Here is a 13,811-nt window from a genome sequence, read left to right on the forward strand (position 1 = left end):
ATGTTAGGTATGGGGTGCCACCAAAGCTACTATTCCGCAGCATAGCTCATATTGTCCTCACATAAATGCCTTAGGAATAATGAATGTACGTAGTTTTTGGCCATCATAGATGTTTTAGGAATTTAATATTTAACTTGTTCATGAAGTGTTTTATTTTCATAACAAGAAAATAAACAATTGCTCATGATGAATGTATTTGTTCTTTAATGATTTCAAAATTTTCTTATTAAAGATACAAGAGTTTAGATAGAGTTTGGACCCAGATGAGTCCCCAGACTTTACAGCCACAAGTTAGACTCCTTGTTCATTTCTACATGAAATTCACCTCGGTGACACAGACTGTCAAGTAGCTTGCACATTGTTTCAAAGCCTTCGAGTTTCTCAGCGATGCCTGGGGAGATCGGGGCACTGCAGCAGCTGAGAGCTAGGCAAGGCACCAGAGCTGCAGGCCCGAAATTCCATTCATCTGAAAGCTGTTCTGTCTCACCCAGGAGCAGCTTCTGAGCACTTGAAATGTGGCTAACTGGGTTTAAAAAGAAAAACAATAGCATCAGAGAAACAAGGCCATGTTAGAAACAACACAACAGGGAAAAGGCTAAAAGTCAGGTATGGAATTTAGAGGGCAAGAGAGAAGAATGAGCAAAGAAAGAAAATAACAGCTATGGAAGTCCGAAAAGAATATCAACATACACATAACAGGGGTCCTGAAGAAGAGAACCAGAGAAATGGGACAGAACAAACATTTAAATATAGAATCAAGAAAATCCTGAAGAAATAATGACAGAGAACAATCAGTAGACAAACATAGTTCTGTCATTTGAAGGATTAAAAAAGCCTGTGACCATCCAGACAAAAGATTGAAGTCACACATCAAGGGAGACACATGTTGCTGATGGGAATGTGAACCTCTAGTGTTTTAAAAAGTGTCCACATTTCTTAAAATTAAAACTGATTTTTTAAAATTCATTAAATTTATTGGTACATTTTAGGTATACAATATGATGACATTCATCATTGGAAATTTGTATCTTTACATGATGTATCTTGGTTCTTATTTTTCCCCATTCCCCAGCCCTCCCAGCAACCCCTCCATCCCTCCCTATTTACAGACTTTGCTTCTGTTTTTTCCTTTTCTCTTATTTTTTCCTTTCCCTTCTTTCCTTTTCCCTACCCCTCCCACTTCCCCTTTGCCTTCCCCTTTGGACCTTTTCTTCCTATTTCACATTATCTATTATACATTTTGATCCTCATTTACACTTTCAGTTTCTCACACTAGAGAAACTATTCAGCATTTACACATGTGTGTCCTATTTATTTCACTTAAAAGAGTATGATCTCGATGTGCATCCATTTAGCCATGAATGCCCTAGTTTCTCATTCTTTATGGCTGAGTAGTACTTCATTTTATTTAAAAAAACCACATACACTAAAATTGAAATGGATCAAAGATCTAAATATTAAAACAAAAACACTAAACCTGGTGGAAGAGAGGTTAGGTAGAACTCTTGAAGACACTGGTGTAGGAAAAGACTTCATGAACAAAACCTCAGTTGCATGGGAACCAGCACAAAGAATCACAACTGGAAATCATCTTATTAAAAAGCTCCTGCACAGCAAGAGAAACTACCAAGAGTGAAGAGACAACCCACAATGTGGGAAAAAATTTTTACCAGCTGTTCCTCAGACAAAGGTCTGCTATCTGGAATTTATAAAGAACTTTAAAAAATCACAACCCCCAAATTTAAAGACCCAATCCAAAAATGAGTGTCTGAAATGAACAGACATTTCTCAGACAAAGAAGTAGAAAGAGCAAATAAACATTTTAAAAAATGTTCAACATCACTGGTCATTCGAGAGATGCAAATGAAAACAATGCTGAGATTCCACCTCACCCCAGAAAGAATGGCTGCTATCATGAAATCAACCAATAACAAATGCTGGTGGGGCTGTGGGGAAAGAGGAACCCTGCTCCACTGCTGGTGGGAGTGTAGACTGGTGCAACCGCTGTGGAAATCAGAATGGAGATACCTCAAAAAGCTAGGATTATCCCTGGTACCAAAAAAAAAAAAAAAAAAAAAAAAGCTAGGATTAGAGGTCGCATTTGACCCAGCTATCCCCCTCCTGGATATCTTCCCAAAAGAATTAAAAGCATCACACCACAGCGATATATACACACCCATGTTTAAAGCGGCGCAGTTTGTAATAGCTAAATCTTGGAAATAGCCCAAATGCCCATCAACTGGTAACTGGATAAAACTGATCTTTTAACCCAGTAATTCTACTTTTGAGAGTGCTCCCCAGAACACATAAAAACACACACACACCTACTCAGCAACATCCTTAGTGTGGGCAGAAAAGAAACAACCTCATATAATCAATGGCAAATCCATACTATGTAATATTAAAATTAAATAATTAGTTTTTAACTTACAAAAATGATACAAGAGTTATTGAAAAAGCACCTATCTTGAAGAATAGTTTAAAGGATTATTGTGTTTATGTACCTTCACGATTTATATATATATATAATTTAATATATTAATTTTTTTCAAGTCCACTTGCTAAAAATAACTTTTATTATAAGCCTGCATATCTTTATATAACTTTATGTCAGCACCATTTTGGTCTTTATACTCTCTTCAGGTTTTGAACTTTTAATTAAGGATCAAACTCTTGAACATTGCCTAATAAAATATTACTGTTGAGTTTACATTGTTTTTTTTTTTTTTTTTGGTACCAGGGATCAAACTCAGGTCCTTGCGCTTGCGCAGCAGGTGGCGAAACCACTGAGCTAAATCCCCGGCCCGAGTTTACATTCTTTTGAAAGAAAAGAATGTATATTTCAGAAGTACATTTCTCAGAAGTATATTTCCATACAGTTACTTTACTTCCCACAAGTAAAAAGGGTGTCTATCTGCCCAAATATTTCACAATGTAAATATAAGTTCTTACAGTTTTACTTCTTTTCATTTGTCTCACAGATTACCACTGTTAGCTGCAGGGCTAACAGTCTTGGGATTCCCTAGTCACAGTACTTTATGGATCCGTGTAGTGTCAGTGGAATATGGAATTGTGTTGCCCAGTTAGGAAACTGTGGAAATGGTTCAAGTGACAGATGATGGTAATTCAATTTCTATCAACTTGTAATAGGACAGGAGACAGAAGATAGACATTTTATAGAGAGAGGTAAGTGATTCTTGACTGGGGGTGATTCTTGCTTTCCAGATGATACTTGGCAATGTCTAAGGATAGTTTCAGTTGTCACAACTGGGGAAGGGATGTTGCTGGCATCCCGTGGGCAGAAGCCAAGGGATAATGCTAGACAACCTACAATACACAGAATTAATCCCGACTGAAAAGTTATCTGGCCAGGGATGTCAATAATAGTTTCAGAAGCCTGAATAACAGAAGAGTGAATAACAGAATCCAAAAAGGGAATTGGGGATGACTAATCTGAGAAAATACTATTACACTAGGACCATGCCAAAAAAGGGCAGAAGATAAAGCTGAGAGAAGTAAGTCCCAGAAACAAAGAAGAATCCGAAGAGTGATACCATGAAAACTAATTAAGGAAAGATTTTCAATTTGAAAGTGGCCATTGGCATTCATGGAGCCCAAAATCATATAAGATGGACTGTAGAGTTCAATGTATTCAGTGGGTAGGTGAATGGGTTGGATATCTTCTTTCTTTCTCTCTTTTTTTTTCAACCTGGTAGTTTGGAAAGACATTTCTCTTTCAATTAATATATTGTCTATAAAATGTTTAATATGTTTCTTAATTAGCGTAACATAAGAGATATATATCAGTGGTAGTAAACCCATGGCATGTGTGCTGCAACAAGGCTGTTTGTTATCACTGAAAGTTCTAAAAGGTTCACCATTACTGGTATAGATGAACTGAATCCTGGCTTCTTCATAAATTAGCTTCTGCATACATAAATATTTCTTTAATGTCTTATATTTATGTACTGCATGCACCATTTTACTTCATGTATGCCTATTGATAATAAGTACTAGTCAGTCATTGTGGCATATGCTTGTAATCCTAGCATTTTGGAAGGCCAAGGCAGAAGGATCACAAGCTTGAGCTCAGAGTGGGCAAGCTAGTGAGATCCTGTTTTATATACAATTTTTAAAAATCCTTCTGGGGATGTAGCCCAGTGTGAAGGCCCTAGGTTCAACCCAGTACAGTAAATAAGTAAATAAATAAATACTAACATTGGAATAGTACTTGTCAGGCACTATTCTTAAAAGATTACATGATTTACTAATTTTTCTTCACAATAACCCAGTGAGGATGTTATCCTTGTTTCACAAACAAACAAACAAACAACAATAACAAAACAGGTATAGGGAAGTTAATTTTCCCAAGGTCACAAAATGAGTGAGTGTTTTCAAGTCTAGAAAGCCTGGCACTGGTGCTCAAGATAACTCATCATTACCACAATACAAGCATAGAAAAACATTCAGGTGACTTTATTTTTTATTGCTTACAAAGATATTTGTTTTGTTTCCCTTGAACTTTCTGATGTCAAGGACACTACATGATAGATTGCAGGTTATCAATAAAAATTTTGAGAACAAATGAGTGAATGAGCTTCTCAACATACAAGGTAATTTTGTTATTTCCTTACCAATTTTCCTATTGCCTTTCAACTAATGCTTTTGGTTTTTCTTTCAAGTTATTATTTGAATAGTTTATTGTGAGACATGCTATGACATTTTAAAGATTTACATTTAAACTTCATTCTTTTGCTGAGACAAAAATGATCTCTTCTCCTACCTAATAAAATAGCAGATTAAGTGTTTACATGAGGAGAGTTTGTAATCCAAGATGTCTGCAGCAGCAAATGCAAATATTCTAGTCAAGTCCTGCCTTTCGTGCAACTCTTCCTGATGAGTGTTTCCATCAAAGCTTCACCCTCACAGCCCTTAGTCACCAAGTGCTTATTTTGAGAATGGTTGCTATCATCACTCACTGTCTATACAGGTGCCACCTAGTTACTTTTGTTTTGGCAATTATGGGTTAAATACATTCCCGATTTAGTCTTGCTTAAGCTTGCTTGCTCTCTATTCTACATTAAAGTATTGTGGGTCATTTCTTATAAGAGTAAAACTTTCTTTAAACAGGAATCTTTCAAATCATTGATTATTATCCTTTTTTATTTTTTTGCATAGATGAGAGTATTCTTTCACTGTTTAGCCTTTCTTTTCTGTCTTCACTGCATTACATTGCAGTTAACACTGACTAATAATTGAAAATAGTTTATATTTTGTTTTGTTAATATTGTTCTGTTATTTGGCCATCCTTGCTCGCTAGCTTGCCACTGTCCTTGAAGTACTTCTAGTCCATGGAATTAGTGTCAATCTTAAGAGCTATTATACTAAGGACTTTTTTGAATTATAAATATCTTGTGCAAGGATTCTATGTTTTGCTGTAGGTTTTAAGCCCAGTAATTCCTTGGTAGAGAACTAGGATTAATACATTTTCTAGCCTTTGCTTGATAGCAGAAAACATGTTGAACTATTTTTAAAAGCTCCTTACATAATTATCCTGCATACCTCCCTCCTAGCACTTTTTCTCCATGTGATATGATTGTTGCTCACCAACTTAGAAATAGGCCACAGGATATTTAAAACACAGTTCCAAATTTATAAACAGGAAAAAATATTTGGAATTTTAGATACATATACAAAAACAGCAATAATATGTAAGAGACTGGTCATTGTGATTTAGTTAGAGTAAAAAAGTCTATCTTACCCATTTCCATATCATTAATACATAGTAAAAACAGCAAGACCTTTTTTTCTTTCCCATTCTTCTTCCTTTAGTTATTTCCTCCATTCCCTGAGTTGAAATATAGGATTTTGGAGCCCAGGAAGGACGCGAAGCTAAATTTGAGAATGGACTGAATTTAAGCGTTGGTTAAGACTAAGAACTGGAGGAGGTTTCCTAGAGTGAGTGTTTGAAGAAGTCAGAGAAGGACTTTGAAGGAATAGTCATGAGCATAGTAACCAAACAGGCAGTGAGTGGTCAAAACAAGAAGAGACTCAGAAGGGAGGCTTATAGAAGACAACAAAATAAGAAAGAAGAATTAGCCATTAAGAGCTAGGTGTGGTGACGTATTCCTTAATCCTTGCACTTGGGAAGCTGAGGCAGGAAGATTGCCATGAATTCAAGGCCAGCCTGAAATACACAACGAGACCCTGTCTTAAAAAAAAAAAAAATTAACCATGAAGTTTGACAAGACCACAATTGTAATTAAAGTGCTAGGAACAAAATAGAAACAAAACCCTGATTGGAGTGCAATGAAAAATAGTAGGAAACGAAAGGTAAATATGGTGACTTTAGATTCCTCTTTTGACATGCATTATTATAAAGAAAATCGCAGAAGTGAGTGGTAGCTGGGAATTTTACATTATAAGTGAGCATATTTTAAATGGTGGGCAATTTAAAAACTCATAAGACTATGAATAATAGAACATAAAGAGAGAAATAGATGGGGCAGAGAGCAAGAGAACAACTGCAAACAATGACTGCCTAGGTGAAAGGACAGGATCTACAACACAGCTTCATCAGACGACCGCAGATCGCTGCATAGACACCTCCATCACGACTCAGCAGAAGCACTAGTTACCTGCACATTTTAATTCTGGTGATAAAGATAAGTAGGTCTCACCTGGTCACTTCTATTTTTTCAATGAAGTATGAGCAAGATGAAATGTTCAGAGTGGGAGAAAGGGGTATAAACTGACTAAGAAGGAAGAAAAGCTATAAATAGTCATTTCAAAGAGTGGAGACTAAAACTTGTGACATGTCTGGTTTCACCATTAGGCTGCTAGGGAGAAATGTGCCAACTTGCTTTAAATACAGATCTCACAGGTGTCCCCTTCCTGGGTATTTGTCAAGCACCATGTCTTCAATTGTCGACCATATTGCTTCAGCTGTCACTCACTGGTATATTTCCACTCTGATTTAGACACCTAGAAATTTCTTTTTTTTTTTTCTCTTTAGATAATTTGTGCATTTAAAAACATTTTAAAATTATATTTTATTTTGTACTTCCATGTGTTTAGAAGGACAGATTTCCATATGTTTTCAAAGGAAATAAAAATGGGACTTGTACTTCATTTTTCTGAATTAGTTTCATTATTTTAAAAACAGGAATAATATTATCTACATTCAGATTTATGGTTATTAATCAGATATGCTCTTTATAAAATACTGGCTCATAATTGGCAATCCATAAATGACAACTGAAATTATTACTATTAATAAATATTATTCTTCTATCTAGATAACAAGACCTTGATTCCATCCTACCTTTTTAATACACGCAACATTTTTAATAATTTAAATCTAGCACAATGTGTCTAAATTTCTTTTTATTGATGTGATTGGAATACAAGAGATTTTATTGAATGAAAACTTTTTGTATTGTGAGCCTTGTAAAGTTTTTAGGAGATTGATAATGTAATATTTAAGCAACAGTAGGCTTCATATAGAAAACTTATTTCCTCATCATATTTTATTATTACAGAAGTAAAATTATAGTTAATAATGTAGTTTGGAAAGGACAAATTAAAACTGGGGAAAAAACAAGAAATAAAAAGGTAACATATAACTTTGAAAAGCAGCATACAGGTATTATCCTCATCTTCTTTGTTTACTAATAATATTGCTGAAGATTATGGTGTTTTTGTAGTAAAATATTCTATGAATTTGAATAACTAATACTAAAAATGCTAATAACACAACTTTAGTGTCAATCTTTTTTTCCCCAAATTAACAATAGCTACGTCCATATTTAATATTCTCTACAGGAATATGGATATTATCAAAATCAATGTTCAATGTGTAAAGGATAAACATGAGATATTAATCTAGTGACTCTTTATTCAACGTCTTCTTCCATGTTGGTATCCTCAAGGGCATGCATTTCTCTTTCTGGTAGTAATCCATATTCATTTAGGAAAGACTCCACATCCCCAGCAAAAAATTCTTCAGTGAACTGTTGAGCAACATTAATAAAATTGCTTATGAGTTCCCCGCCTTTGTAGACAAGCAGTGTGGGGAGCACCTCCGAGGAAAAGCGGTCTCCAGCACCTGTTTTGGAAGCTTTTATTTTACAAAATTTGACCATAGGGTATTCTGCTGCAAGGCATGTTAAACTACTGTTTAGAGCATCACAGCCCTTAATGCCATCTTCATAAATGTGAACAACAATTGTAGTGATCTTCTGCTCCTTTTCAATTGTTTCTAGGAATTGCTCCCCAGTTTCTAGCTCATACACAAACCCATATCTAGGCCCAAAACTCAGCTTCTGATGCATATCTTGCATGCACTGTCTCCGATATTTACGAAGGCAATTTTCATCTTCTTTGTCTTGATTGATAAGTTCATATTCTTGTATGCTCATCTGAGAATATATGAAAGAATTTGTAGTGATCATTCAGTCAGAAATGTATGTTTATTAGATACACCAAACCCATTCTCAGCTCAAGGAGAGTTTGTGCTTGTTTTTCTGTCTGCCCTGACCACCACCTCCCCACTCCTGATGTAACTTTCTTTTTTACTCCATTCAAGTGTTTGTTCAAATGTCACCTCCCTTGATTATTTAAAAGAGCCCCCCTGCAATAGTCTCCATTGTATGTACTGTTTTTTTTCTGTAGCAATAAATATGACTTGTGTTGTATTATGTATTTGATTGTTTAATATCAGTTTTTCTAACATGTTCAGTGAGAGCAAGAATTTTGTCCCATTCACTTATCTTCAACATCTGCTTTATATATGGTACATAATAGGCGTTCAATAACGGTTTCATGGTTAAATGCATATAGAACTATTGCTGAATGTAGTTGAGCCAAGGGGCTCACAGTCTCGGTCAGAAATATGCTACTTAACAACCCACCACTTTTGCATGAAAAAACAAGGTTCTGTTCTAGAGTGGCTTTCATAAAAAAAAAAAATACTGGGCATTTCAGGCATGCATACACACACACACACACACACACACACACACACTCACCCTTCCATGTGTCCCTGACAAATGCCTCGACATTAGTACATTAGTATTCCCTCCACAAAAGCTATTAAAAATCTTATAATTTACTTTTAAAAAAATATGTAGGATGGAATTCAAACAATAAACATTCACTACTATTTAGAGTTCATCAAATTAACCCAGAGAACTAATGGCTGGAGCAGCAGCATCACCACCTGAGAACTTGTTGGAAATACAGATTTTCAGGCACCACCAGATCTGCTGAATCAGAGCCTGTAACAATTAGGCTGAGTAATCCAGGTTTTCAAAAGCCCTCTAGGTTATTCTAATACATTGGTTTAAGCTAACACGAGAAAAGACCTAAATTCCATCTTGCAAGACTGCTACTTTTAATTGTCTCTAGAATATAAAATTATCCACCCTTTATAATATCTACTCCATTATTAGTGTATTCAGTAGAATGTTAAGCACTTCCCCCAACCAAAAACAAAACAAGACAAAATGAAACAAAACACACAACAAAGGAATATTAGAACATTTGCCATAAGAGACACTATTAGATATGGAGCACCCAGCTGTGGAAGTCCCAATGAGATACATCTGCTGCTGTCTTATTATTATGAAACCACTCAAACAGCAGCAATTCTTAAAATAGAGAAATAATAAACAAGAAACTAATATTTATGGAAAATCTATCATGTCTTAGGCATCTTACATAGATTATATTGTTTAATCTTCACAATAAACCTCTGAGATAGATCATTAGTGTCATTTCTATAAAATGGTACTGAGATTCTGGTTAAATACAAATACTACATGCTTTTATTATTTTCCTTGTTTCTGCATCGTGTTTTCCTCATTCTTTTTCTTAGCCTATATTTTTCTGTCTTACATTATTGTCCCAATTTAATTTGTTTTAGCCCTAAAAGTTATGTTTTGTATAATCCTTAAATTGCTCCCATAGTCTTGTTAATTTAATAAGGTAGGAACACACAAATAGTGATTTGAAGATACATTTGAGCATTCATATGAGAACTTATTCCCTTTACATATTCAGGTGGCTATTTAGATACTTAGGTATTCAGATACATTTCCAAAGCTTAGCTTTAGCACAAAATCTTTAATAATGATGTCTCACATGTGCATAGTATTTTATGGTTCAAAACACTTTCATGTTTATTTTTTTCTTCACATTTGTCCAAAACAAGTGAAAGAGGAGTTCTTACAATTTCTCAAATGGAAAATTTAATTGTGAAATCCACAACGTATAGTGACTAAGTAAAAGAATCAACCTCTGTCTCACCACAATGACCAGAAGCCCTGACTGTGGTGTATTTCTGATTTTATCTGTCTGCTGAGACTCAGTGTATGATGAATATACACTGACTTGTAGATAAATAATCCACTAAAGTAATTTTTTTCTCCACAAATGAGAATTACGTTATGGTTTCCCTTATTATTATAATTGTTATATAAATAATAAATGCTAATTATAATTAAAAAATGACCTAAAGCTAAAGAAAGGAAATATTAAATACTGAAATTTTATCAATTTAATACTTAGCTAATTTTTTCTTTAACTATTTAGAGATGAAGTAGGCATTATACCGCTTAAATAAGTGAGATCTTTTTTAAAAATAATACTTTTCAAGAGAAATATAAATATCTTTTTTAAAGTAGGGATTTATTCTGTTTACCTTCTTTGTCTTTGCCTAACCAATCTCATCCTTTCAAATTCCTAATATTGTCAACTTGTAAATGTCTTTGCACTTTTCTATATGCAAACTCATTTGTGTAGGCATACAAATATACAGAAATGTAGAGCACAGAATCATTTATCTAATTTAAAATTCTCTGGATTTTGTTTTACACATTGTGAAAATATTATTAAGTCAATTCATGTATTTGTAATTTGTTCCTTCAACATGCATGTCTTACTTAGTATGGAATACCTTGATAAGCATTCATTTCATTTCCATTCTTCTTTGCCAGTATAAACTATACTGCAATAAATATATTTTGTAATATTTTTCTTTATTTTTGTATGGAACTTGGAATCAAACCTAGGGTCTTTATACTGAGTACATTCCCAACTCTTATATTTTTCATTTTGAGACAGTGTCTTGGTAAATAGCTAACTTGCCCAAAATGGGCTCAAACTTGTGATTATTCTGCCTCAGCCTCTCGGATTGCTGGGATTACATGTATGCACTACCACAGGTTATTTGCTAATATTCTAATGTAGTTTACATCTTTAGTGTGACTTAGACTAGAAAACATATTGTAAACTATCCATTATTAACTTTTTGCTTGTCTTACCTTTCTGCTGACTCTTTCTTTTGAGTCCTTGTCATCTTTACTCTGAGAAGACATTTGTCTGAGAATTTCCTTCTTGCTAGGTGGGATTGATTCACTATATTCGCTCTCTAATTTAAACTTTCTCCAATCATTTATTACTCCTTTGGGTCCTGGAATAAAATTTTAAAAATTATTTCTCTTTTTATTTCCAAAAGAGCTTTTTGAACAATTGAAATTTGTCTAAGTATTGCCATGAGAGTAGACTTGTCATCTCCTAAATAAGAAGCAAACATCTTGTTGGGACTAGAAATTCCCTACTGTTCCTGTAAAATTTTTCTCCCAGATTAATCTTGTTAAATGAGTTTTGGCAAAGAATCTTTGAAACATTTGCATTAATGAAGATATAAATTATGCACTTTGAACTATTAGAAAAGTTTGGGGTAAAGATATTAAAATTAGAATATATAGAAGAAACTAGAATTAGTAAAAATAGCACTCATTACATAAGAAAGAAACTTATCAATAAACTAACATTGGCACTATACTATTAATAAAGGAAACTGGGATTGTTGGGGAAGCAATCATAACAGCAGTACTTAAAAGACAGCCAAAGAAAAGGAGGCCTGACTTCAATTAACAAAACTAAAATAACTTTAAGAAAATTATTCCATCTCTGTCCAATTCCTTCTAAGATTCTAAGAATCTTTCATAAATACAGAAAGGATAAAATTTACATATTTAAGAAAAATTACAGTAGTTAAATCAAGGATGGTCCAACTGGAATTCTAATAGTTGCTCTGAAAAATAAAAGTGCTTAGAACAAAACCTTAAATTCTTGAAAACATGCAATATTAAACTCTTCCAAAACTTAATCTTCCATGCCTTAAATATTACATTCTATAATGTGGCAGTTAAGGTGGAGTTTCAACTTGATTGACTTTGAGATCTGCTTGGAGGATTGGTGGAGCATATTTCTAAGTGTGGCCTTGAGGTCTAGTTGTAGACCCTCACCTCTTCTGATCTGGCACTGTTCCCCTCGTATGCTTCCTTCCAGCAAGGAACTAAGCAGCTTTGGTCTGCCATGCCCTTCTGTCACCAGGTTTCTGCCTTGGAGCCAGCCAGTCATATACTGAATATCCAGAAACCATGAGCTAAATTAAACCTTCCTTCTTTAAATTGTGGTAGGGTATTTTGTGTCAGTGATGGAAAACTCAACTAATACAATGAATACATTCATTTTCTTCCTCATATTGTCTGATAATTTATTTATATCACATATGAAATATACATTTAAGATAAATTTGTTACACCTTTATGTTAATTATATTTGGTCAGTGTTTTTTATTTTCTTGTGCAGTCTTCATCTTCCAGATATTTTATGCATATGCAAAGTAAGTATGTGAATAAGAAAGAAAATATTTTTTTCCTCCTGTTTTCTTCAAATGGTGGGCTAATATACACACTTTATATTATTTGCTCTTCATAATACATCTTGGAAATTTTTTTCATATTCATAAAAAGGCGCTTCTTGTTTTAAAAAAATGGAGGCCTAGTATTCTATTGAAGAGATATACATAATTAACTTTAATAGTTTCTTACAGCTGTGCACTATTGTTTCCATAATTTTTATGTGACATATGATGCTGAGTGAAGAACTTTGCACATATATATTTTTCTGTCTGTGTAGTATGTGTGATAGCTATATAAAAAATTGTTCGGTCAAAGGGTGTGTACAGTTCTAATTTTGACACTGTTAGACTGGGCTTACAGAGTTTGTACAAATTTACATTCCTATCAGCAGTGTATGAAGGTGAGTCGTTCCAAAAACATATTATTGAACAATTTTACCCTTTTGAAATGTGTGAGAAAAAAACATTTTACCAAAGTTCTAACTTTATGACTTTTTTTATACCTCACCCCTGAGGTGAATAGCTCATTTAATCTCAGCCCTTTATGTTGTTTGAATATTGATTTTTTATTAATAAGTAGGAGCATTTAATATATTAAGACATAAACACTCTTGCCTGTTGATTTGCTAATTTTTTTTGTAATTTGTTAAATTTTTTGGTTGTTTTTAAAAAATTTGCTCTTGGTAACTTTTACCACACAGTGGATGTTTCTTTTGTTTCTCATCCTCCTTCTTCTTTATTTTCTTTCCCTCTTTCTCTTTCATTCCTTTCACTGATTTTATCTGTTTTTCTTTTTTAAAAAAATTTCAAGTCATACGTAGAAAGATAGTCCTCACATAGCCATTGTATAATGAATTCCCATGTATTTTGTTTAGTACTAGTGTGAAATTAATTTAAACTTCTGGGCTAAATTTAAAGGCTTCAATCCATATTAAAAGATACAAGGAATTATTAGTCAAATAAGATTCAACAGCATTAAAAGAAATCTGGGTTTTAAAATTTAAATTATGCTATTTAACTTTTAAACTCTCAGTGGAATATAGACAGCCACCTACAATTTAACAGATTAAGAGAATAGGCTGTAGATGAAATGAAGTTT

General features: G+C 33.8%; 1 protein-coding gene across 2 annotated transcripts in view; it reads right to left on the reverse strand.

Annotated features, from left to right (window-relative positions):
- Nucleotides 1-7,372: 7,372 nt before the first annotated feature.
- Pdc (phosducin) overlaps nucleotides 7,373-13,811 on the reverse strand; it is a 36,275-nt gene continuing 29,836 nt past the window's right edge. Inside the window, exons 3-4 of one of the 2 annotated variants that reach the window (XM_087194227.1) lie at nucleotides 11,325-11,473; nucleotides 7,373-8,420 (exon numbers count right to left, since the gene is read on the reverse strand). In XM_087194227.1, coding sequence (XP_087050353.1) covers nucleotides 7,896-8,420; nucleotides 11,325-11,473 — 674 coding nt within the window. In that variant the 3' untranslated portion in view covers nucleotides 7,373-7,895. The remainder of the gene's footprint in view (nucleotides 8,421-11,324; nucleotides 11,474-13,811) is intronic. The other variant, XM_004862781.4, reaches the window with a different exon arrangement.

Source organism: Heterocephalus glaber, unplaced genomic scaffold (assembly GCF_053883595.1).
Source record: "Heterocephalus glaber isolate CG9 unplaced genomic scaffold, H.glaber_assembly_v1.0 deba00001600, whole genome shotgun sequence".
In the NCBI taxonomy this organism is placed as follows: Eukaryota; Metazoa; Chordata; class Mammalia; order Rodentia; family Bathyergidae; genus Heterocephalus; species Heterocephalus glaber.